This window comes from Myotis myotis, unplaced genomic scaffold (assembly GCF_014108235.1).
Source record: "Myotis myotis isolate mMyoMyo1 unplaced genomic scaffold, mMyoMyo1.p scaffold_m19_p_10, whole genome shotgun sequence".
Lineage (NCBI taxonomy): Eukaryota > Metazoa > Chordata > Mammalia > Chiroptera > Vespertilionidae > Myotis > Myotis myotis.
The window spans coordinates 28,658,548-28,685,901 of NW_023416314.1; the positions used below are offsets into that span (position 1 = coordinate 28,658,548).

A 27,354-nucleotide genomic window follows, 5' to 3' on the forward strand; every position below is an offset into this window, starting at 1 on the left:
AACAGTTTTTAAACTTAGGTTTCATGATCCTTTTGATTTCATGCTTTTAAATGGAGTCATTTATATTCAAAACAGGACAAATTCCAGAATCCATTAAAAATTATTTTATTCAAATTATGTTTTCCAAAAGAGAGGGTTCTGTGCTAGTCGTCTTTGAAAGTTTTCATACCTACAAAAGAAAAGACATATTTACAAGAAAATTAAAATAGAATCTTTCATTATTTGCCAAATGATACTAAAAAAACAAACAATTTTACAAGTCATTTCTAAAAAGCTAAGATAAAACACCAAACAGTTAATCTGAAAGTTTAACTATTACTTTATAAAACAATAGTAACCAGGTGTAGCTGGTTTGGCTCAGTGGATAGAGCGTCAGACTGTGGACTGAAGGGTCCCAGGTTTGATTCTGGTCAAGGGCACATGCCTGGATTGTGGGCTCCATCCCCAATTGGGGGACATGCAGGAGGCAGCTGATCAATGATTCTCTCTCATCATTGATGTTTCTCTCTCACCCTCTCCCTTCCTTTCTGAAATCAATAAAAATATATTTTAAAAAAACAACAACAATAGCAACCATAGTGATTTTAAGTATAAATGGCTTAGTCTTGGCTGGTGTGGTTCAGTTAGTTGAGCATTATCCCATGCCCCAAAAGGTCGCCAGTTCAATTACTGGTCAGGGCACATGCCTGAGTTTGTGGCTCAATCCCTAGAAGGGGACATGCAGGAGGCAGCTAATCAATGGTGCTCTCTCATCAATGTTTCTCTCTCTCTCTCTCTCTCTCTCTCTCTCTCTCTCTCTCTCTCTCTCTCCTTCCCTCCCTCTCCCTCTCCTCTCTCTCTAAAATCAATTAAAAAAACGTATTTACGTATAATTGGCTTATATTAAAGAGCACAAATCATAATGAATTTTATTGTTTATCTCCTGTAAATCTGAGAGTGAGAAGGGATCTAAGAGGGGAAAAAAATCAAATCTAACTCTTCTTTCCTTATTTCAAAGATAAGTAGATGAGAGTAATTTGTTCGAGATCATATAGCTGCATTATAACAAAGCTCAAATCTAACACATTTCAGTGTTATCCATGCTACACTATGCTACCACTTCTCAGTAAATTCTCCCTAGGCATTCCCCCACTACTGAAATATTCAAAGTGAAAAAAAATACCCCCAAAACAGAAAAAACATGGCAAAGTTGAGGAAATGTATTTATTAATCATTCATGTACAGGATATAGTATAAACCACCCTGATGCCTCATATGTACATATTTACCTTAGGTCAAGACTTTCTAAACTTATAAAAAGTTTTGCTTGGTATTTCAAGCCTCATACATAGTACTTATAATTCAAAATATTTAAAAAATTACACTCCTTAATTGTGGTTTCTAAAACACAACCAATTGTATTTTCCTGTCTTTATAAATTCAAAATGGATACTACATAAGAATATTTAGGGTAAGAACCATTCCTAATCTGAACTCTATAGTACATACTTTGTAATGGTATGCAAATGTTCATGTATGATGTCCACAGCAAAAAAATATGTTTAAATGTCAAAGAAGAAATACATTCATGGGCAAAAATATATATGGTTATCAAAATCCTTAATATTAGAGATAAGAAAATGCCCCATACCATTTCAGAACCACATTTGCTGGAATGAACATTTCTGATGGACTTGGTGTCATCTGGGCCTGAGAGATAGCAAATGATGAAGCGAAATTGTAGAAGTTGTCCAACATCTTTTGTGTGAACTGAAAAGTTAATAATGAATAGATTAGTCTATTTTACTAAATACTCCATTTAGACCTTAGTATTTTAAACTTCAAATGTTCCCACATTAACTCAGTTTTAAGGATTGAGTTCTAAGACAGTCTAATGCTGAAAATTAAGGGAGGTCATAAAATGACATTACGGCATAAAATCAAAACAATCTGCCTTCAGTACTTTCTTTATATCGCAAAGAATTTATGTTGTACAATATTTTATGTTCCTAACATTCATGGGGGGGGGGGGGAGACAAGAAAAATGTTTTTCCTTCAAAATATCTTCTTTTATCTCCATCTCTATATCAACTGTGCTCATTTCCTCAAACTGGTATCACCCTCCTAAAAGCAACTTATTTTTTCATATAAAGCAGTAGCCATGTCTAAGAAGCCTTTTTCTTGCCAGAAAGATAAAACTTAAATATAATAGCTGGTTATTTGTCATCAACTGTAAAGAAGAGAAAGGTAACACTGTACCATTTCCTCCTGGACTGTTTTTTCTCATTGACCCTCAAATGGGCAACTCCACTAACATCCTTCACACCTGGGTTTAAGCCCCAAGAAAATGAACTACAAAACATAACACTACCTTCAATTCACTCAAAAATAATTTTCCCAACATCACTTTCTCAGAAACACAAAACTAGCCAATAGGCTCCTGCTGTCTCTTTTCTACATAAGAGAAAATACATCATTAGGGTTTTTGTGTGTTTAATAATATCAAGGTATTTTAATCCAAGAGAATCTACCATTATGGTACTTGAATTAATATCAGAGCCCAGTGAGATCACTAAAAGATTGGTATTGGCAGCAGGTGGAGAAGAATCAACAGCAACCCTTCACATTAGCAAAAAAATGTTTAATGTTAACATTAAAAAAATCCAATTCAGAATAGAATCAGTCTTTAAAATACCTAGAAAAAAGGCTAAAACAAGCTGATAATAACACTTGTGAAAAATATTCCAAGACTCTCTTTAAAAAAATGAAAAGGGCCGAAACCAGTTTGGCTCAGTGGATAGAGCGTCGGCCTGTGGACTGAGGGGTCCCAGGTTCGGTTCCGGTCAAGGGCATGTACCTGGGTTGCGGGCACATCCCCAGTGGGAGATGTGCGGGAGGCAGCTGATTGATGATTCTCTCTCATCGATGTTTCTAACTCTATCTCTCTCCCTTCCTCTCTGTAAAAAATCAATAAAATATATTTAAAAAAAAAAATAAATAAAAATAAAAAAATAAATAAATGAAAAGGACCTATACACCATGTTCAGTGGAAAGATAAAACATGTTCATAGATGGGAAGATAATATAATAATGGCAGCAATTCTCCCCAAAGTAAGCCTATAAATCCAGTGTTATTTCCAACTAAATTCCAACAATATTTTTCATGGAACTCAACAAGATGATACTAAAATTATTATTGTGAAGATTATCTAAGCCTATTTTGATGATTAGAAGGGACTTGACCTACCAAACAATAAGACTTTTACTGGCAAAGGGACAGGCAAATAAACTAACTGGAATAAAAGAGAGACCCCAGAACAAACCTAAGCACATGTGACTGTCTATGTGGTATATAACAAAGATGCTATTACTTAGAGTTTAAAAAAAATTGGACTAGCCATTTAATTAATGGAACTAGGTCAACTAGTTTTCCATACAGGAAAATGAATTTAGGTACCTTCCCAAACCATACACAAATGCAATTCAAAAAGTAAAACATTAAAGCTTCAAGAACTATAAGAGAACCTAATGATAACATTTTCCCATATCAGGGTAACAAAAAATTCTTCAAACACACACAAAAAAATTACAAATTATAACAGAAACAATTGATAAGCCTGTGTACATAAAAATATATTATGTCTCACTCTGGCTGGTGTAGCTCAGTTGTTTGGAGCATCATCCCATATACAGGTTGTGGGTTTGGTCCCATCTGGGCACATATGGGAGGCAGCCAATCAATGTTTCTCTTTCACATCAATGTTTCTCTCTCTTTCTCCTTTCCTTTCTCTAATATCAATAAACATATCTTCAGGTGAGGATTTTTTAAAAATACATTAAAAAAAAGTAAATCTCTCATTTAAAAAAAAATATATATATAGTGTCTATGCAAAAGAAACTATAAACTATATTAAAAGACAAGCAATATACTAGAAGAAACTTTCCTGGCACACAGTGGGTACACAATAAATATCTGTGGAATGAACTTTTCTGTATACTTAATATATATATTGTAATAAAATATTTAATAAAAAATGCATATGCTTTATAAAAAAGTTCAAATACAGTAGTCCTGCCTTACCCACAGGTGCTAAATTCCAAGATCCCCAGTGGATGTCTAAAACGTCAGATAGTATCAAGTCCTATATATACTATGATTTTTTCCCTATACATATATACCTGATAAAGTTTAATTTATAAATTAGGCAATTTCACAGATAAAACATTCATTCTTACCACAGATCTTAGCCACCTCAGCATATGATTTCTGTCCTTTATTAAATAAAGAACTTTCACCTTTTCACTTTAAAAGAAGCACTTTATGACTTCTCTTTGGCATATCCAAATTGGCTTCCAAAATTTTTAGGTCTTCTCCTATTTCATTCAACCTACTCCTTTTATTTCTCTTCATCTCTTAAGCTTCACAACTTTGAAATGGCCCTGAGCTCAGTCACTGGCCAACTATTCTATTTACAGTTACTTCTCCAGTGATCGCACCTCTGCAACTACAAATACCATCTCTGTACTGATGACTCCCAAATGTTGATCTCTATCCCAGACCTCTCTCTGATATCTAGACTTGTCATCTGAAATGGATATCTAACAGACATCCAAATACAGTACGATCAAAATCCAATTCCTGATTCCATTCCCAGCCCCATACTTTTCACAATATTTCTGTGTTCCATTCCTCAAGACAACATCTTTGGAGCAATAAGTTAATGTCCCCCTTTATCTTAGACCTCACATGTGATCCCTACCATGAAACACTACTGGCTCCATCTTCAAATTACCTCCAGAAATCAATTACTTTTTACTTCCTATACCCCCCTGGTTCAAGTCATTATCATCTCTCATCTAGATTTTTCACAAGAGTTCCCAGAAGATCTTCCTTCTTGCATCTTTGCCCCACTAGTTTCCAAAGATGCAAAAGCGATCCTTTTAAATGTGAGTTATGCCCTGGCTGGTTTGGCTCAGTGGAGAGAATGTTGGCCTGCAGACTGAAGAGTCCCAGGTTCGATTACAGTCAAGGGCACATGCTTGGTTTGCAGGCTCAATCCCCAGTGGGCAGGAGGTAGCCAATCAATGAGTCTCTTATCACTGATGTTTTTATCGCTCTCTCCCTCTCTGAAATCAATAAAAATATACATATTTTTAAAAAGTAAGTTAGATCATATTACTCTTCTGCTTAAAACTCTCTTTCCTATAGTTTCTCCTCCAAACAGAATATAAGCCAAAGTTCTTACAAAAAACAATGAGGTTCCATATGATTTATCCTGCAACAATCTCACCCATAATCTCCAACCTCATCTCCAAAGTCTCACTTCTGTTCATAGTACTACAGCCACAAAAACCCTCATGTTATTCCTCAAACATAACAAATTTCTACCTCAGGGCCTTTGTACTTGCTACACCTCTGTCTGGATCCTCCTCCCCTTAAGGCCTTTGTCATACAGAGGTTAAAAATCAACCCTTATAGAATTATACCCCTTTAAGTTCCATGAGGACAGGCATCTTGCTTATCAGGTTCACAAATATATTCTCACAGTCTAGCATGCTAATTATGAAAGGAAAAGAGAAAAATGTATAAGTAAACCTATTTTTATCACCATAAAAACATTAAGTCTCATAAAAGCATTTACAAATTGTAAAATACCTATAGAGAAAGAAGGTGAACTGAAAATATCCATGGAAGCCAATAACTTCTGTCATGGGGCAAAAGTAGGTTTATAGTTGTTCTTATGGAAAATAACACAATGAATAACAAATAATTCTACAAGAATAAACTGTTTCACATACTCACAACTGTAAACCTACTTTTGCCCCACCCTGTACGTTTACCTTCATTTTTACATGTTTCCTACCACCAGGGTAATTTTTAAAGTATAAAATAGAATTTTTTAATTACTTTAGAAAATAATAAAATGTGCATTGCATTACCTGAGTGAATGAGTCAACTGAGGATACAGCAGCATTACCTACAGGAGTCTGCTGAGCCAAAGTGTCCAATAATTCCACTGAAATTCCAATCTGAGCAACAGATGGAGTTCGGACAATATTCATGGCTCCAAAAGGGTGTTGGCTTCCTTCTCCTGAAAGAAATTAACATGTGCCACAAATTTCAAGTTTAACTTGTGTCCCATACAAATTCCTTTGAAAATATAAAGAACCTCTGATCTACAAGCTCAAAAAAGTTCTGCTACATGAAAGTTTCTCTTTTCAGATAAATGTAAAAAGCTACCTAGTTTTTATCATATTAAAAAATTAAAAATTTCCCTACCAGAAAAATAGCTGTTATCGTTCTAAAATGTATTAAAATTACTGCATCTTATTAAAAATTAGTAAAATTACTTTATTAAAATAAAATATTGAATATTTTCTCATTAAAAGTAAACAGAATGAGAGAAAAATAATGAATGAGCATTAATTAGATAAAAGATTCTCAATGCTAACTTGGAGGAAAGAATATTTTTAGAGTTTTAACATTTTCTGATTTTTCCATTAAACTGCCATTATTACTAATAAATAACATGGCATATTTTATTAAATGTCATGATCATCCCACTCACCACCTGGGATCTGTTATCAAATAGGCAATAAAGACATGTGCAATTTATTCATGAAAGATATTTAATAAAATGTGTATTCTACTGTTGTTAGGTAGAATGTTCTAATAGTAGTCTTTGAGGTCTAGTTGGTTTATAGTGATGTTCAAGTCTTCTCTTTCCTTGATAATCATCTATCTAGTTGTTCTATGCATTATTGAAAGTAGGATATTGACGTTTCCAACTATTGATGTTGAACTATTTCTCCCTTCAATTCTGTCAGTTTCCACTTCATGTATTTTGCTGTTGTGTTAAGTACATACAAGTTTATAATTGTTATATCTTTTATATGGATTGACCCTTTTATCCTATATAATAAAAATACAATACGCTAAGTCAGTGGTCGGCAAACTGTGGCCCCTTGAGTGTGGCTCTTCCACAAAATACCACGTGCAGGTGCGCACATACAGTGCGATTGAAACTCGTGGCTACATTCAAGAGACCAAAGAGCCGCATGTGGCTCGTGAGCCGCAGTTTGCCGACCACTGTGCTAAGTATCTGAAAGATCGGCTGACTGTTCAGTCAACTGCTCGACCAGTCACCAGAGGGCATACATTCCAACTGGTAGGTTAGCTTGCTGCTGGGATCTGGCCGACTGGGACTGGGTGAAAGGACTGGACACGCTCGGAGCCCTCCTACAGTCCCTCCCCAGCCAGCAGCCCCAATCAGCCTGATAGCTGGCCAGGCCGACGGACCCCACCCATGCACAAATTCATGCACCAGGCCTCTAGTCATTATATAATATCCTTCTTGTATCTCCCATAACAATTTTTATCTTAAGTCTATTTAGACTTATGTTAGTACAGACACTCCAGCTCCCTTTTGGTTTCTATTTACATATCTTTTTTTATTCCTTTACTTTCAACAATTTGTATCCGTACGTCAATAGTTAGAACACATTTATTTATCCAGTCTGCAAATCTCTTTTAATTGGGAAGTTTAATTTTATGTTAAATAGATACTAGTATACTATTTTAATTCACCATCATTTTTTAATTGTATTTATTGGGGTGACACGGATTCATAAAACTATACAGGTTTAGGGTGTACAACTCATCAAAATATCATCTGTACACTGCATCATGCACCCATCAACCAAAGCAAAGTCTCTTTCCATCCCCATTTATCTACCCCCTTTGCCCACCTCTATCTACCTCAACCCCCTTTTCCCTCTGGCTATCACCACACTGTTGTCTGTGTGACTGTGTTATATATATATGATTTTTTTGCTTAATTCCCTCACCTTCTTTTATCCAGCCCCTCAATTCCTCTCCCCTCTGACAGCTCAGTCTGTTCCATGTGTCCATGCCTCTATTTCTATTTTGTTCATCAGTTCATTTTGTTCATTAGATTCCACATAAGTGAGATCATATAGTATTTGTCTTTCTCTGACTGGCTTATTTCACTTAGCATAATAATCTCTAAGTCCATCTATGCTGTCGCAAATGATAAGATTTCCTTCTTTTTTATTGCTGGGTAGTATTCCACTATGTAAGTCAATGGTGGGGAACCTTTTTTGTCAAAGGCCATTTGGTTATTTATAACATCATTATTGGGCCATACAAAAATATCAAGCTAAAAATTAGCTTGCTATATTTGGCCAAACATTTAATTAACTCACCCCTAATGCTTTGGAAGGACCAGACCAAATGATTTTGCAGGCCTTATACGGCCCGAGTGCCAGACATTCCCCACTCCTGGTATAAATGCACCAAAGCTTTTTTATCAACTCATCTATTGATGGACACTTGGGCTCCTTCCAGATCTTGGCTATTGTAAATAATGTTGCAATGAACATAGGGGTGCATATATCCTATCTATTAGTGTTTCTGGTTTCTTCGGATAGATCCCCAAAAGAGGGATCACTGAGTCAAAAGACAGCTCCATTTTTTTTTTAAAATATATTTTATTGATTTCTCTACAGAGAGGAAGGGAGAGGGATAGAGAGCTAGAAACATCGATGGGAGAGAAACATCGATCAGCTGCCTCCTGCACACCTCCCACTGGGGATGTGCCCGCAACCAAGGTGCATGCCCTTGGCCGGAATCAAACCTGGGACCTTTCAGTCTGCAGGCCGACGCTCTATCCACTGAGCCAAACCAGCCAGGGCAAGACAGTTCCATTCTTAATTTTGAGGACAAACCATACTGTTTTCCACAGTGACTGCATCAGTCTTCATTCTCACCAACAGTGCATGAGGTTTCCCTTTTCCCCACAGCCTCATCAGCACTTGTTTATTTATTTATTGATGATAGGCATTCTGAAAGGTGTGAAGTGATCTCTCATTATGGTTTTAATTTGTATCTCTCTGATGATTAGTGACATTCAGCATTTTTTCATATGGTTATTGGTTATCTTTAAAAAGTGTCTATTCAGGTCCTTTGCCCAGTTTTTAATTGGGCTGTGAGTCCTCTATATATTTTGGAAATTAACCCCTTATCAGATGTATCATTGGCAAATATGTTCTCCCTTTCAGTGGGTTTCCTTTTAATTTTGCTGATGGTTTCTTTTGCTATGCAAAACTTTTCAGTTTGATGTAGTCCCATTTGTTTATTTTTGTTTCCCTTGTCTGAGAAAATATATCAGAACAAATACTGCCAAGAGAAATGTCTGAGATTTTACTGCCTATGGTTTCTTGTAGGATTTTTATGATTTTGAGCCTAACATTTGTCTTTAATCCATTTGGAGTTTATTCTGGTGTATGGGGTAAGTTGGTGGTCTAGTTTCACTTTTTGCATGTATCTATCCAATTTTCCCAACACCATTTATTGAAGAGACTTTTACCTCATTGTTTTTGCTTTGTCAAATATTAACTGACCATAAGAGGGTGGGTTTATTTCTGGGCTCTCTATTCTGTTCCACTGATCTACATGCCTCTTCTTGTGCCAGTACCATGCTGTTTTGATTACTATGGCATTGCAGTATAATCTTTTTTTTTTTTAAATATATTTTATTGATTTTTTTACAGAGAGGAAGGGAGAGAGATAGAGAGTTAGAAACATCGATGAGAGAGAAACATCGATCAGCTGCCTCCTGCACATCTCCTACTGGGGATATGCCCGCAACCCAGGTACATGCCCTTGACCGGAATCGAACCTGGGACCTTTCAGTCCGCAGGCCGACGCTCTATCCACTGAGCCAAACCGGTTTCGGTGCAGTATAATCTTTTTAAATGTTTTTATTGACTTTTAGAGAGAGAGGGAAAGGAATAGAGAGATAGAAACATCGATGAGAGAGAAACATCGTCCATTAGCTGCCTCCTACAAGCCCCCTACTCGGGATCGAGCCTGCAACCCAGGAATGTGCCCTGACTGGGAATTGAACCAGTGACCTCTTGGTTCCTGCTCAACCACTGAGCAAAACCAGCCAGGCTGTAGTATAATTTATTATCAGGTAGTATGATACCTCCAACTTTGCTCAAGATTACAGCAACTACTGGGGTCTTTTGTCATTCCATATAAATATTTAGAATATCTGTTCCAGGTCTGAGATATGCCTTTGGTATTTTAACAGAAAGGGGTTGGTCCCACACCATGTGGCAGATGAATAAAAATCAGGAGGGATATCTAGGTTGCAGAAGTGTCCTCTGAGGAATGAGAGGTCTCCGCCCCACACCAGACCCCCCAATCCCAGGGTTCTAGTGCCGGGAAGAGAAGTCCTCATAACTTCTGGCTGTGAAAACCAGGGGGATTGAGGCTGAGTGACACAGAGGACTGCTGAAGACCCAGGCAGTTCCTCTTAAAGAGCCTTCACTCAGACTTACTCAGACTCACTTCCTCTGAGCTCCAGTGCTGGGGCAGCAGCTTGAAAGGCACTAGAGACATATGGGAAGGAACTGAATTATCTGGCATCAGAGTGAGACCTGGGGGGGAGGGGGGGAGGAAGGGGAGGGGGATAAGGGGGGTAACTTTTGCCCAGACAGAAGTGCTAGCAGAGACTATTGCTCCTTTGATGAGCCCTCCCCCCCAAAAAAAGCAGGTAGGTGCCATATCTAAAACTCCATCAACCTGACTCACACTGCTTGCCCCATCCTGGTGATTCCTTGAGCCTCCGCCTTACCCAACTTTCAGGCCCACCCAAGCTGTTTCCAGTGGGTTTTCCATACAAATGGCCCATCTTGGCTCATGCTTCAGATTTTCCTGAAGTCTCTCAAATAAGCAGCACCTGGCCTCAGCATACCCTGTACCTCTTGCTAAGTAACCCCAGGCCCAGCACTAGCAGTTGCTGGCCTTGGTTCACAACTTGGCTTTGCCTGGGCACCTCCAACTCCAACACAAGTAGCAGCCATGCGCTGATTGCTTTGCAGCTCATGCCAGATGGCCCCGGACAGAACACAGGCAGCAGCTGACCTTGGCATGCACCTCTCGGAAGGCCCCCACGCAAGCACACCAGGTGGACAGTTTCAGACCATGTTGAAGAATCACCACCCAACCACCTTCACAAGCAACACGCTCAAGTGGCAGACTCAGCAGACATCAGAGCACCACTGGACCCTACAGGGCACCTACTGTATTAGACAACTCTATTAAACCGGGGAAACGTAGCAGCTCTACCCAATACATAGAAACAAACACAGGGAGTCTGCAAGATAACCAAGACAAATAAACATGTCCCAAATGAAAGAACAGAACAAAACTTCAAAAAAAGGAACTAAAAAAATGGAGACAAGCAATCTACTAGATGCAGAGTTCAAAACAACTAGTTATAAGGATGTTCAATGAACATAGGGTAAGAGTTGTTAAACTTAGAACTTCAACAACATAAAAAAAAAAGGACATGGAAACCATCTCTCTCATCATTGATATTTCTATCTCTCTCTCTCCCTTCCTCTCTGAAAAAGCACCCTAGCTGGTTGCTCAGTGGTTAGAGCATCACCCTGTGGACTGAAAGGTCGCAGGTTTGATTCCAGTTAAGGGCACATCTCAGTTGAGACTCAAGCAGGAGGCAACCAATTGATTTGCTGCTCTCAGATCAATCCTCGATCATCAAATTTTCTCTCACTCTCTCTCCCCTTCCCTTCCACTCTCTCTAAAAATCAATAGAAAAAATATCCTCAGGCTAGGATTAACAACAACAAAAAGGAAATAAAGGTATAAAAATTGAAAGGAAAGGAGTAAAAAATCATTTCCACAGACATTATGATTATATAGAAAATCTTAGGAAATTGCTAGAATAAGGGAGATTAGCAAGATATTATATATGTTACCTTTCATTCATCCTTCAGGATACAGTCAATATACAAAAATCAATTGACAACACCAATGCTAGCAAGTATGTAGAGCAACAGGAACTCTCATTCATTGCTGGCAGAAATGCAAAATGATACCGTCATTCTGGAAAACAGTTTGGCAATTTCTTATAAAACTAAACATACTCTTACCCTATGACCCAGCAATTGTACTCCTTGGTATTTACCCAAAGGAGCTGAAACTTATGTCTAAACAAAAACCTACATGTGGATGTTTATAGGAAATTTATTCAAAACTTGATCTTCCCCAGTAGATGAGTGGATAAATTGTGATAAGTCCAGATAATGGAATATTACTCAGCACTAAAAAGAAATGAGCTACCAACATAAAAAGACATGGAAGAAACTTAAATGCACATGACTAAGTGAAAGAAGCCCATGTGAAAAGGCTTAATACTGTATGATGCCAACTATATGACATTCTGGAAAAGGCAAAACTATGCAGTCAAAGCAAAAAATAAATCAGTGCCTGCTGGGAGTAGGCATAGGGTAGGACAGTGAATTGGGAGAGCACAGAGGATTTTTTGAGCAGTGAAAATACTCTATGATATAATTATGTATATATGTCACTATATATTTGTCCAAACTCACAGAATATACAACAACAAGAGTGAACATAAGGTAAACTGTGGACTTTGAGTGATTATGATGTGTCATTGCAAGTTCAACCCTTGGTAAAAAATGTGCCATTCTGGTAAATAATACTGATAATAAGAGAGGTTATACATGTGTAGGGGGAAGGGTAAACAGGAAATGTACCCTCCTCTCAATTTTGTTGTAACCTAAAACTGCTCAAAAAAAATGAAGTCTTAAAATTCTATTATATTTCTATGTACTAGCAACAAACAACTGAAAATATAAAGTATGTTCAGAGATTTGCCCCAGGGGGGTTGGGGGTGGGGGGCCAAAATGCCCAGCAAGGATAGGCAATCAAACCATAATTTATCAACAAAGTACTATAATGGCAGAAAAAAGGTTGGTATTCTCTACATCCGTGCTTATGAAACTCATGTCACCTCTTCCTTTTAAATAAAAATAAAAATCTATTCTTCTATTCCCACTCTAGTCCATATGAAGATCAAAATGTTTCTGTTACTTGCTTTATTTAGTTAATAGTAAAGAAGTGAAAGAAAATAAGGGAAAACTAAACATTTAACACTTTTGAACACATCAAAATTTCATAGTCCACAGCCCATCGATGTTATGCTCTCACACAGATTTCTCCCTCTTCTCCCTCCCTCTCTCCCTAAAAATCAATAAACTATTCTTTGGGGAAAAAATGATGGCAATTTATTTTTTTTAAATGTCAGCCCTAGCCAGTGTGGCTCAGTTGGTTGGGTGTAGTCCTGTGCACCAAAAGGTTGTCAGTTCGATTCCTGGTCAGGACATATGCCTGGCTTGTGGGCTCTCACAATGAAGTTTCTCTCTCTCCCTCTCCCTTACTCTTTTTCTAAAAATCAATTTTAAAATGTTTTAATTTCATAACCCATTATGAAATAATACTAAGTAAAAATGGCAGAAACTAGCAGTTACAAACATATCAACTATATATACACATAAAACAATGAAAAGGAATTTAAATGTAGGTTTCTCCTTAAACTTACTTTGGTGTTACTATCTCTCTCTCCCTCTCCCTTCCTCTCTCAAATCAATAAATACATAAAAATAAAAAAATGAGTAGCTAGATCAGCCGTGGGCAAACTACGGCCCGCGGGCCGGATCCGGCCCGTTTGAAATGAATAAAACTAAAAAAAAAAGACCGTACCCTTTTATGTAATGATGTTTACTTTGAATTTATATTAGTTCACACAAACACTCTATCCATGCTTTTGTTCCGGCCCTCCGGTCCAGTTTAAGAACCCATTGTGGCCCTAAAGTTTGCCCACCCCTGAGCTAGATCCTAATCCCTGCTCTATTTTAAGAACACTCTAAAACTTTCCAGATTTTAAGAGTCTCAACAGTAAAATTAAGGATTATATTAAATTATTCTTCGGGCCTTCCATTCTAATATTCCATGGCTTACTCTGTTAACATCCTTAGAAAGAATATGCTCTATTAGTTTTTGGTTTTTTGTTTGTATGTTTTTTTAATCCTTACCCAAGGACAAACTCAGAGAGGGGAAGGGAGAGGGAGAGATACACCAATGTGAAAGAGAAACATTGATAGGTTGCCTTCCATATGCACCCCAAACGGGGATCAAAGCCACAACCCAGGTATATGCCCTGACCGGGAATCGAACCAGCAACTCTTCAGTGCACATGATGATGCTCAACCAACAAAGCCACTGCAGCTGGGCTGCTCTATTAGTTTTTTAGGTAGTACTGAGTACACTGTACCTTTATTACGACTTTCTAAAAACTGCCATGACAATCATGATCGAGTATCCACATTCAGTACCCTTTTTCCAGGCCTCCTATACCGTTTGTTTTAAAGGCCATATTAATCCAGGAATTCAGTTCCACTTCTAGGAGTTTCTTCTACAGAAATATAGTGCTAGAAAATATGTACAAAGATATGTGTAAGAATATTTATTGTAGCATTGTTAGTAAAACAATAAAAAAAATGGAAACAGCCCAAATTTCCATCAAGAGGTATTTGTTAAATAAATTATGGTATTACCAAACAATATAAAACGGTTTGAAAGAGGTAGATGTATTAGATACTGTGTAAAAGCAGACTTTCTTCTCTGAACAAAATATTCAAGTTCTCTGACATCTAACCTCTTAAATACCAGAGACTTGTAATACCCACCTCTAAATGTTGTTAAAGATTAAATATAGTACATGTAAAAGCCTAGCACAGGGCACTGCACAAACAGATATGCCATATGTTACCCTTTGCTTTATCCCTCAATCACTATAAAATCTTCCTAATTGATTTCTCTAGCTCTAATTTCAACAAGACTCCCCAACCCATCCCAATGATTTTCCTAAAACAACACTTGTAATAATATCATTACCTTGCTCAAACACTTGCCTACCAGGAAAAGAAATTAAGCCTCATATTGCATGACCAACACATAACAGCTCCACTTTACCTTTAAAACCTTAAAACCTTATCCCATGCCTTTTACTTCATTTGTGTGTGTTTTTAGTATGTTATTTTAAATTGATTTCAGAGAGAGGAAGGGAGAGGGAGAGAGGGAAAGAAACATCAGTAATGAATCATTGATCAATTATCTTCTGCACACCCCCTACTGTGGATTGAGCCTGCAACCCAGGCATGGGCCCTGACCGGAATCAAACTGTGAGCTCCTAGTTCATGGGTCAATGCTCAACCACTGAGCCACACCAGCCGGGTATATCATGCTACCTTTAAAAGTCTCCTCCTCACTGTCACTTGAAGGTACAGTGCACTTTTATGATTTTGATCATCTCCAAATGCAATTCCCATCCTCCCACTTCCATACCATCCAAACCTATTCATACTTCAAGTTCATGTTCCAGTCTAATCTCCCATAGTGCCATTTTCAATGATCTCCATTCTAATCTGTTTCAACACTGTCTTAGAATAATTTTAATGTATACACAAAGATGAATCCTACTGAGGGCAATCATCAGTCTGAAAAGTATGTGCTAAGAAGGAAATAAAGGCCCTGGCCAGGTGTCTTATTTGGTTAGAGCACTATCCCACTATGCCAAGGTTGCAGGTTCGATACTCAGTCAGGGAACGTACAAATATCAACCAATAATTAAATGCATAAATAACTGATTTTAGGAAAGGAAGTTATTTCTTGTTTCTTAATACCAAACCCTTCCTTTTATAATTTTTTTTAAATATATATTTTTATTGCTTTCAGAGAGGAAGGGAGAGGAAGTGAGAGAGATAGAAACAGCAATGATGAGAGTCATTGATCGGCTGCCTCCTGCATGCCCCCTACCAGGGACCTAGCCCACAACCCAGGCATGTGCCCTTGACCGGAATCGAACCTGGGACTCTTCAGTGCACAGGCTGATGCTCTATCCACTGAGCCAAACCAGCTAGGGCTCTTCCTTTTATAATTTTAAGTTCAGTCCTATCCATCACCCAGATTGGTCCAGCATCAGCCTACAAATGTATTTATCATAACTCCTTTTCAGAACCCAAGAGTCACAAAGAATTTTCTCTCAATGAAAATAACTCATAGTAACTGGTTTCAAGACCCCATTCCAACTGCAATTCTCCCAACAGAACTCTCTTGACCTTCCCCAACCAAAACTGTTCTGTGAGTTAAGAAATCTGTTCATCATTCATCAGAGAATTGCAAACATTGCCAAAGTTTCTTAACATGAAATCTGCTTCACCTAAACTAACCTTCTACTCTCCCTACTCCAATAAAATTCTGCTAGATTTGTTACTTAATAAATTTTCAGTTCAATCACAACTGCCTAAAGTTAGTTCAGTATGTCTCTCTCTCACCCTGATGCGTTATTTAGCTAGATTTGCTCAATATAATAAAACATATATTTGAACCTTATAAGTCCACCAATTCTTATATTTTAATAGTTCCCTAACACAAATTTTAATAATTCCCTAATACAAATAACAAGTCTAATCTTTTATATAAATTAAGAAGAATTCTAATACTTTAAACATCTAAAAAGTACTATTCCAAAACAAACTACAAAAAAATTTTTTTTAACAGCATTTTACCATTCGTTTAATGTTGATATGAACTAAGTCTCTCAGTATTTTAAGCTGCTTTATTTTTCTTAAATAAAGCATGTGATTTATCCATTACAAATACTACATTGAAAATGTTTTGTTTTCATAGATAAAACTATCAGTACCCATATTATAATGGAAATGATGAGAAACAATTTATTTTTTAAAAGGCAAGAGAATACAAGAACTAGTAATTATCATAATGGAAATAAATCTATTATCCTGTACTGAATCAAGTATTACTCTGGGATTAGAGTTTGGACTGTTTCATCTAATGCCACAACAGAAAACATTATCTCACTAAGTATTATTGTTAGTTTTGGTTAGAGCAATTTGATTAACTCATTTTTTATTGCTCAATTTTTTCCAGATTGGATGAATGCTGAACTTTTTCCAGATTGAATAAATATTCGTATGATCCCAGAATGCACCCAACCCTAACCCCTAATCTTTTCGGTGTCACAAGAAAAAAGGGAAAAGACAAAGACATTGCAAAAAGTATAGGAGAAAGCACTTTTCACAACTACCAAAGTATCTCCTACAGGGAATACAGTGATGATCATAAATAAAAAAGAGATGTTGTATCCCTTTCCCAACTCAAAATGTTGGCAGAGCTGGGACAAAGAACAGAGAGTGAGGTAGGGACATTTAAATTGACAATTTAATTAGTGTATCTCCAAAAACAACCAATGGGTCATGGTCTACTGGCTAGTGTCCAATATTAACCTTAATCAGTGCATATGAGTCTGGGTGCCAAATAGAACTACACTTTCCAACTATGCAAAAGGTTAACAGTTAGCTGACTACTAGCCTATTGCTACACAAAAGAATCAACCACTTTATATTTAAGGCACTGCTATCGTGTTCCACAGGACCCTCAAACCAAAAGCAAAAACATATCTCTCTTCCCCCAAATTAGTTGCTCTGCTTCCTGTATTGCTTATTACTATATATACCAATATCCATCTAATCTACTAGAATGTTTTCAACTAGTGATTTATTTTTCAAAACAAAACAAAACACTATAGCATCTATTTCCATTTCTTTCTTTCCTTTGTAAACCAATACATGAATACTCATATATTCATTTGTGTATGCTTACAATAAATTCTCATATATTCATTTGCATATGTTCATATTCTACATTAAAATGGAGCAGGTTAAGAGTTCCCAACAGAATGTCAAGTGAACATGCTTATGATGGATGTAGAAAAATGTTATCACTTCATCTTTTCAACAAATGATATTGGAACAGTTTGATATCCACTTGAAAAATAAAAAAATAAAATTGAACTTCAATCCATACCTTGCACTAAAAATTCAAATTGGATCTCAGATATAAATGTAAAATCCAAACTGAAAAGCGTCTAGGAGAAAACCTTTCTAACCTTGCATTAGGCAAAAATTGCTTACACCAAAAGCACAATCCAGAAAAGAATAAATTTAAGAATGGACTTGATCAAAACTACAGACTTCAGCTCTACAAAAGACACTGTTAAAAGATAAGCCAAAGACCAGGGGGGAAAAAAAATATATACATACATATATATATATATATATATATATATATATATATGTATATATATATATGTATATGTATATATATATATTTTTTTAAAGATGATTCCTGGGCCCTCCCCTGGAGTATCAGATATAGTGGATTTGGGATGGAGGCCAGGAATATCTGTTAGTTTGGTTTTTTTTTAACTATATATTTTATTGATTTTTTACAGAAAGGAAGAGAGAGGGATAGAGAGTTAGAAACATCGATGAGAGAGAAACATCGATCAGCTGCCTCCTGTACAACCCCTACTGGAGATGTGCCCGCAACCAAGTTACATGCCCTTGACCGGAATCGAACCTGGGACCTTTCAGTCCGCAGGCTGACGCTCTATCCACTGAGCCAAACCGGTTAGGGCAGGAAAAAAATATTTTAAAATCACATATCTTATAAATTTATAACTTGAATCAAGAATATATATATATATATACTCTCAAAACCGAGTAAGAAGACAACCCAATTTAAAAAAGCAGGCAAAAGATTTGAACCAACACTTCACCAAGGAAGATACATAGATAGCAAATAAGCACATGGGGAAAAAGCTTAACATCATTAGTCACTAGGGAAATGCAAATTTATAAAACACAATGGGAGACCACTATACACGTAGTAAAATACCTAAAACTAACCATACCAAGTGTTGACAAGAATGTGGAGGAACTAGAATTTTCATAAATTGCTGGTTGAAATGTAAAATGGAATAACAATGTTGCAAAATACTCTGGCAGTTTCTTGAAAAGTTATACATACAAGTACCATATGATCCAACCACTGCACTCCTCGGTATTTACTCAAAAGAAATGGAAGCATATGTCCATACAAAGATGAACACAAATGTTTCTAGAAGCTTTATTTTATAAGCCCAAACTGGAAACAATCTAAATGTCCATCAACAGATAAATGGATAAACAAGTTGTGGTATATTCCAATAATGGAACTACCCAACAATAAAAAGGAACAACATGCCCCGCTGGTGTGGCTCAGAGGTTGAGATCAGAAAGGATTACTGATGGGCTGCCTCCTGCATGCCCCCTACTGGGATGGAGCCTGCAACCTGGGTATGTGCCCTGACCAGGAATAGAACCTTGAGCTCCTGGTTCATAGTTTCATGCTCACACCACTGAACCACACTAGCTGGCTGTCCTTAGCCTTTTTGATATAAAGGTTAATTAGCTTCAAAATATAACTAGGTAACTGCCTCTTTTCCTATTTTCTGACAGTTTATAAAAGACTAGAGGCTCGATGCATGAAATTCGTGCAAGGGTAGGCCTTCTTTTCCTTGGCTGCCAGCACCAGTTTCCCTCTGGCACCTGGGACAGGGCTTCCCTCCGGCTGCCAGCAGGCACCTGGGACCTGGGCTCCCCTCGCAGCCCCGGCTTTGTCTGGAAAGATGTCCAGTCTAATTAGCATATTATGCTTTTATTATTATAGATAAGAACAATTTGTTTCATAAAGGTTTACTTGAACTTTATAAAACTGTCTGGGCCTGATAGATGCCTGTGGAAGGGAGAATTATATTTTTAATCACTGGTTTTAACTTCTTTATTGGTATTATATCTATTCAGGATTTTTAAATTTATTGTTTAGTCAGTTTTTAGTATATTCTTCTAGAAAATAGCCAATTTCATGCTCCTTTGTCATTCTCAAATTTATTGGCACAAAATTGCTCGTAAACATTCCTCTCTACTATACTTATAGTCATGTCCCCATTTTCACATTTTAATTACATTATTTGTGCCTTCTTTTTCCTCAATACTATCTTTTCAGTGGCTCATCATTAGTCTCTTCAAAGAATCGAATTTTTTTTAAATTAAGCCCTCTGTTGTTTCTTTACTTTGTCATTAATTTCTATTCTTAGCATTATTATTTTCTACTTTCTTTGAGTTGCTTAAGTTAAATACTTAGTTCATTAATTTCAATCTCTCTTTTTATATATATACATACACAGTATATTTAAGCCTATGAGTCAATCTCTTTAGTACTATCTTACCTGCATTCAAAAGGTTTGATCTGTGATGGGGTTTTTGGTTTGTTTTGGTTTCTGTAAAAGTTTATTTTCCATGATCATTTCTTCTACAACTCATGAATTATTTTTAAATATTTTTAAATTTCTAAACATGATAATGTTTTATCTTTTGATTTGTAACAACACTGCACTGTGGGTTGTACAAATGATTGTCTGCCATTTGCTGCAGTGTGCTTTGTAACTTGATATGTGGTGATATTTCATAAATGTTCTGTGGACTTAAAAATGTATACAGGGTGAAAAAAAATGTATACAAAGTAGGTTTATAGTTGTGAGTACATGAAACAGTGTTTATTTTTATATTATTAATTATTGTGTTATTTTCCATACAAACAACTATAAACCTACTTTTGCTTGATCTGTGTGACCTAATTATCAGTTGCAGAGTTCTATAAATATCCATTAGCTCAAGGCTGTTAAGTCTTTTATTCAAATATTCCTTCTTTACTAATAATCTACTTGATATGTTAATTATCAAGAGGTATATTAAAATATTAAGGCTGTCCATTTATCATGTCAATATTTTTCTTTATATATTTGAAGTTATATTATATATACACACAAATTTATGACATTTACCGTTTCCCAGAAATATTTAAATCTTCCTAGTAAATTATCTCATTCCTAGTGAATAAATCTCTTAATCCTTGATAATGCTTTTGCCTTACTCTAAGTTTTAAGATTAATATACTAATGGCAGCTTTTTTTTTTTTTTTTTTTTTTTTTTTTGGTTCCCTATGTTACAATGTTTTAGACCCATTACTCATAAGGAGCAATATAATTATTTGTTTGCTGCCTTTTTAAAAAAAATCCCATCGTATAGTCTCTATGTTTTCTCTGGTATATTTATATTCCAAGAATTTTCCATGTCTATTTTCATCTAGATTCAAGGAAACTGGAGACTCAATGGGAGTAAATGATATCTAGGTTTACTCTCACATTTCTTCACAACATAACTAAATAGAATCAAAGCAAGGATTATGTCCCCATAAAGTCTAAAATCTGCAATGCCAATACAACCAAAAGAACACTGAAGGGGTAATCAAATCTAAGAGATCAAACATCTTCATAAAAGAAAAAATGACTCTCGTTTTATTTACTATATGAGTCTACTTGGTTTATCTGTTCATTTAAAACATAGATATGCATATTACAAATTATGACAAGATTCTGCTCATTATTTATTAAAACACCCACGGATTCAGGAAAATCCCTTTACAATGGCATATACCATACAAAGAGAACAACAATGAGTGGTTTCTCCAGGGGCAGAGGATGGGAGTGTGAGGAACTAAAGTCTTTCAGTTACTATTTTTCGAATGTTTGAGGATCATCTAATTTTGTTTTAAAAAGTTATGTATTACGTTAGCAGCCAGAAAAATATAATGAAATGTTTTAAAAGCCACATTCTATGTTATGCTATCTAAGAACACAGTTTAATTATGAAACTATTTCAATATATTACTCTTACCAGATTTAAGACCTGAAATTTTGAAGATGGCACTTGGTTTTCCATTCGTGACAAATCCTAAGAGTTGCCACACTGGCATTCCACTGGAATCAGGATAGGAAAAATAGACAGATCCTCCCATCCCCTCAGGAAATGGGATTGTTCCCAGCATGAAAACCACAACATGGTTGATATTTTCATAGTCAGGCAAGTCAAAAACGAATTTATCTTCAGCCACTTGCTGTGCAGCTGTTTGCACCTAGAAAATAAGAAACTCGTCTTAACTCAATAGTTTGATGAGTTTTTATAACTCTCATAGCAGCGATTTTCAATCTTTGTCATATGGCACACATAAACTAATTACTAAGATTCTGAGGCACCCCAAAATATATTTTTTGCCAAGCTGACAAAAATAAAATAGAATTTTGATTCATTCACACCGGACAGCTATTGTCATTTTTTTATTTGACAATCTAAGGGAAAAGAGGTCAGTGCCTCTGACTAAATAGTCAGGTATTGTATGTTTTAAAAATTCTTGTGGCACACCAATTGAAAATCGCTGCCTTATAGTATTGCTATAAGCTATTATCAAGTACAGTCAATTATAGACATTATACCAAGTATAACATTGGGTTAATCTGACTCTAATTATGGAATTACCAACTATATTAGATAGAATGCTAATACTAATAGTGAATCCTAGTAAAATATGGGGTGCAAAATATAGCAAAGGGAATATCCTATATAATAAAAGGCTAATATGCAAGTCGACCAAACAGCAGAACAACCAGTCACTATGATGTGCACTGACCATCAGGGGGCAGACACTCAACGCAGGAGCTGCCCCCTGGTAGTCAGTGCGCTCCCACAGGGGGAGGGCCGCTCAGCCAGAAGCCGGGCTTATGGCTGGCAAGTGCAGCGGCGGTGGTGGGAGCCTCTCCCGCCTCCACAGCAGGCGGACATCCCCCAAGGGGTCCCAGACTGCGAGAGGGCTCAGGCCGGGCTGAGGGACTCCCCCCGCCCAAGTGCACGAATGTCGTTCACCAGGCCTCTAGTAGTCAATAATATAGTAATAACAATATATGGTGTCACCTTAAACTAATATAATACTGTATGTTAACTCTAATTGCAAACTTAGAAATATTTTGAAAAAGAGAATTCAAAAATACTTAATCTTAAAATGATTTCATTAATGCAATCTTTTAAAAATATAATTTCAGAAGACCCCTGGAAGGATTTTACTTACAAAAGTAAATCACTAGCGCTTCAGAATGTTATAAAAATGAAAGGTTATTCAAAACATACCACCAAACCTTGATCTTCTCATTGAAGGTAAAGAGCCTCAGGTAATTAGCCCTGGCTTGGTAGCTCAGTTGGTTAGAGCATCGACTGGCTATGCTAAGGTTGCCGGTTCAATCCATGGTCAGGGCACATGCAAAGATCAACTAATAAATATATAAATAAGTGGAACAACAAATCAATATTTCTCTCCCTTCCTCTCTCACTAAAATATTAAATAAGTAAAATTTTTAAGAGAACTTCAGGTAATTAAAATGGGCAAGCAATTCGGGAAGTATTTAGTCACTCCTCATTATTTGCAGATTCCATACTTGCTAATTTGCCTACTCACTAAAATATATTTATAACCCCCAAATCATGATTTCTTGCACTTTCAAAGCAGCAAAAACGTTCCAAGCTGCAGAACAAAACTACAGTTTCTGTCAGATCCTTGTGCCTTCTGGTTTCAGCTCTCATACTGTAAACAACTTTCCTTTTCATAGTTTATTTAGTGCCATGTTTATATTTAGTTGGTGGCTTGACTGTTTATTATTTTATTTTTAAAAAAATTATTTGATGCCCTGACCAGTTTGGCTCAGTGGATAGAGCGTCGGCCTGCAGACTGAAGGGTCCCAGGTTCGATTCCGGTCAAGGGCATGTACCTTGGTTGCCGGCACATCCCCAGTAAGAGGTGTGCAGGAGGCAGCTGTTTCTCTCTCATCAATGTTTCTAACTTTCTATCCCTCTCCCTTTCTCTCTGTAAAAAATCAATAATATATATATATATATATATATATATATATATATATATATATATATATATATTTTAAATTATTTGATGTGGAAGAGAAATCTCAATTTGTTGTTCCATTTACTTATGCAGCCATTGGTTGATTCCTGTATGCTCCCTGACTAGAGATCTAACCCACAACCTTGGCATACTGGAAGGACACTAACCAACTAAGCTACCCAGCCAGGACTACAGTGATCTGCCTGCTTAAAACGGCCAAGCTGAAATAGGGTTCCTAAACCCAAGAAGGCTGTTTGCTGCCTTACTGAGAAAATAGGTATTACATAATTTCATTCTGACGTGAGTTACAGTGCTACTGGCTGAGTCCAATGTTAATGAATCAATACATATTAAATAAGATGTCTTTAAACAGAAACACACATAAACAAATGGATAAAATTGTGATCAGATCCTTACAGGAACCTAACCCTGCATTTCCCCTAAGGGCAATAATTCAATATTTACCAGTTCAGTGTTCACAGAGACGTTATAGAACACAATTACTACAAATAATGAGAACAGACTGTAAATAAAATGTAAAAATTCTACCTTGAATGTGCTAGGTGGAAACTTTAAAAAGTTTTCTCAACTCATTTGAAAATCTAATCTACTGTTCTAGAACTGAACATGAATTTATAGAATGAGATCTTATTTTGAAGTCTCAGAAATCTTTCACAAAGAATATTCATTTTACAAAATTTTGTATTTATTTATTTTTTAATCCTCACTCAAGGGCATGTTTTTATTTTTTATTAATTTTTGAGAGAGAGGAAGGGAGAGAGAGTCAGCCAGAATTAAATGTGAGAGGGAAACATCGATGGGTTGCCTTCTCCACACACCCAACCGGGGATTCAAACCTACAACCTAGGTATATGCCCTGACCGGGAATCAAACCCGCAACCTTTTGTTGTATGGGACAACCCTCCAAGGAACTGGGCCACCCAGCCATAGCTTTACAAAATTTTCAGAAAATTACTATAATTTCCTATACCACATCCATTAGCAAAAAGTAGTATCCATTTTGAGCAAACTCCAGTCAAATGGCTGAAGAGTTTACCCTCTGTAAGGTTTTTGGTTTTGTTTATAATTGCTATTGCCTTCCTATTCACCAAACCACAAAATCTGAATTTATTTATATATATATATATATATACACATATATATGTATACATATATAGAGAGAGAGAGAGAGAATATATATATATATATATATATATTTTTTTTTTTTTTTTTTTTAAAGAAAGAGCCTTAGCAGGTTTGGCTCAGCCAATAAAGTGTCAGCCTGCAGACCAAAGGATCCCGGTTCAATTCCAGTAAGGGCATGTATCTTGGTTGCAGGCTCTCTTTGGGCCCTGCCCTGGTCAGGCCTCTTGCAGGAGGCAACCAATCAATGTGTGTTTTTTTTTCACATCGATGTTTCTCTCTGTCTTTCCCTAATTCTTCCATTCTCCCTAAAAATCAATGGAAAAATATCCTCGGTGAGGATTCAAAAAAAGAAAGAAAGAAAAAGAAAGAGCCCTAGCTGGTTTGGCTCAGTGGATAGAGCACCAGCCCACGGACTGAAGGGTCCTGGGTTCCATTCCGGTCTAGGGCATGTACCTGGGTTGCCGGCTTGATCCCCAACCCCGGTTGATGCGCGTTTGGGAGACAACCAATCCATGTGCCTCTCTCACATCAATGTTTCTCCCTGTCTCTCCCTCTTCTTTCCACTCTCTCTAAAAATCAATGGAAAAATATAAAAACAAGTCACTAACAGAAAAAAGAAAGAAAACACTCTTTTTTTTTTTTCTCAAAGTCACTCATTGATGACACTTTTCATCCGAGTCCAACACTCATCCCAGGCTGGGCCTTTCAATTTTCCTATCAAGAGCCAGGGCAATCCAGAGTTATCTCACCGGTATTACCAATTATCACCAGCAACAGAAGAGGCCTCCCAGCCACTCAAGAGACGGACAAAAAAACTTTCTCAGGCCGGTCATCTCCAATTTATCTTTGTGATTCCTTAGGATGTGTACATAATACAATACATTAACATCCAACTAAGGGGCTGCAACATGGAACAAATCGGGGAGGGGGGGGGGGGAGTAAGAAAAAGAACTCCAAGTGAAAGGAGTTAGGTCTGAAATGAACCTCTAGGTGTTTTCTCAGGAGGCAAGCAACGCACACCTTCCAGACTATATTCCTGAACAATTCCAGGTGCTGGTCTTTCATTCTAACGTTCCCGCAAGGGAGGTTGTTACCTCTTCTGACCGATAAGGAAACTAGCTGCTCACATCTTTCCAGAGTCATCTCGGATTTGACTCACTCTTCAATTTCAGGCGTTTCTATCAGCCAACTTACAATTCGCTCCGGCATATTTTTATTAGACGCCTTCCAAAAGGAACCAGCAGATCCACCAGCTCCGAGCACCCTCATCTTTGATGAGCAGGACGCCACGGGCTAGATTCAAAGGCCACATGCACATCGCACGCCCTCCGCGAGTTTAGGCGAGTGATCTAGACGGAGCTTCAGCTCCCCAGCTGCAAAAGGACCGGAGGCCGGTAACCATCTCGCACGCTGCGAGGTTGGTGAGTCTGAGCTGCCACATCAGCGCTAGACAGAAGGCTAACATGACAGGAATGGACAAAAGGCGTGCGTTCCCCGGCACGTAACGCACATTCCATAAATGGCAGCGTGGCCACTCCGACTAGGAACAGATCCCGGGCAAAACAGAACGAACGCCCAAGCGTCCGCGTCTCCCCTCCCCACCCTCAGCCAGAGAGTGGACAGGAGGGGTTTTCCCCACAGCCCTCCACCCCGAGCACCTCCCCTTTCCAGCGCTTCGCCCCGGCATCCTGCCCCCTGCCGGATCCCACGCGGCCCCATCCTCACCAGCCTCCCCGCCACCAAGCAGCCAAACATGGCGGCGGCGGCGGCTCCGCTCAGCCACAGGGGCCCAGGCTGGCGACTTAGACGTCCAGGGGCTGCGACGGCAGTGGAGCCCAAGCACCTTCCACAACAAGCAGGAGAATACCTGCCCCGCCGCTACATAGCGGCTATGCCAGCGGCGGGCACGCCTTCTGCCCCGCGGGAGACAAGTACTTCCGGGGCGTACACCCACCCGCCCCAATTATGAGAGAAAGGCGAGCAGAGCCAGTGCGAGACTACAAGTCCCAGAGGGCTCTGCGTGGGCTTCCGGGAAGGGTACTAGGAGTTTTTACCTGTTGGGATTGATGGTGCGGATCCAAATTTGGGACTCCAAGGCCGGGAGCTGTTTCTCACGGTGCGCTTTTACAGTCATTCCTTTTAGAGGTCCTGACAAAAACCCGGTGAGGTAGGCGTTATTATCTCCCTTTTGTAAGCGAGGAAATTGCCCAGAGTGACCAGCCCCAAATCTTGACACAGCACTAACTATTGGAGTCTGAATCCAAGTCCTGATCTAAATCGGGGTTCTTTCTGCTACACCATAGCTCAGTGCTAATTTTTAACCAGCTATTTTGTACTAATTGACAACTTTTTACAGGTGGAATCGGCCTCTCCCTAGTCGAACTCACAGTGGAGGGGACAATTTGCATATTAGCCTTTTATTATATAGGATAATTTGCCTCTCCTGGGGTTGCTGTGAGGATTAAGTAAATTAATACATTCACAAAACACTTAAAATAGAACCTGGCAGTGCTTAATTAATGGGAGCTTTATAGTAAAATATATTTTTTTTCTATACCCATTTTCAGAAAAGGTTCTAAGGAAATAAAAAACAGTAGCCCAAACAACCGGCATCAAGTGCTCATGGC

At 37.6% G+C, this 27,354-nt stretch overlaps 1 protein-coding gene across 2 annotated transcripts; it reads right to left on the bottom strand.

The window, feature by feature from the left end:
• Nucleotides 1-89: 89 nt before the first annotated feature.
• Nucleotides 90-26,665, bottom strand: HIKESHI (heat shock protein nuclear import factor hikeshi). Of its 2 annotated transcripts, XM_036324743.1 has the most exons (6): nucleotides 26,453-26,665; nucleotides 25,922-26,100; nucleotides 21,535-21,772; nucleotides 5,920-6,071; nucleotides 1,631-1,749; nucleotides 90-169 (listed from the first exon to the last, which is right to left on the bottom strand). In XM_036324743.1, the coding sequence occupies exons 2-6, from the start codon at nucleotides 25,994-25,996 to the stop codon at nucleotides 115-117; spliced, it is 639 nt and encodes a 212-aa protein (XP_036180636.1). In that variant the 5' UTR covers nucleotides 25,997-26,100; nucleotides 26,453-26,665; the 3' UTR covers nucleotides 90-114. The 2 variants fall into 2 exon arrangements, with proteins under 2 accessions (XP_036180636.1, XP_036180637.1); XM_036324744.1 differs by lacking the exon at nucleotides 25,922-26,100.
• Nucleotides 26,666-27,354: the final 689 nt, after the last annotated feature.

Excerpts from the sequence above, each read along its gene's own strand:
- HIKESHI (XM_036324743.1), bottom strand. The coding sequence starts at position 25,996 with ATGAGGGTGCTCGGAGCTGGTGGATCTGCTGGTTCCTTTTGGAAGGCG. Across the intron at positions 1,750-5,919 it reads CAGTTGACTCATTCACTCAG|TTCACACAAAAGATGTTGGA; the intron begins GTAATGCAATGC and ends TTAACTTTTCAG. Across the intron at positions 170-1,630 it reads GCAAATGTGGTTCTGAAATG|GTATGAAAACTTTCAAAGAC; the intron begins GTATGGGGCATT and ends TTTCTTTTGTAG.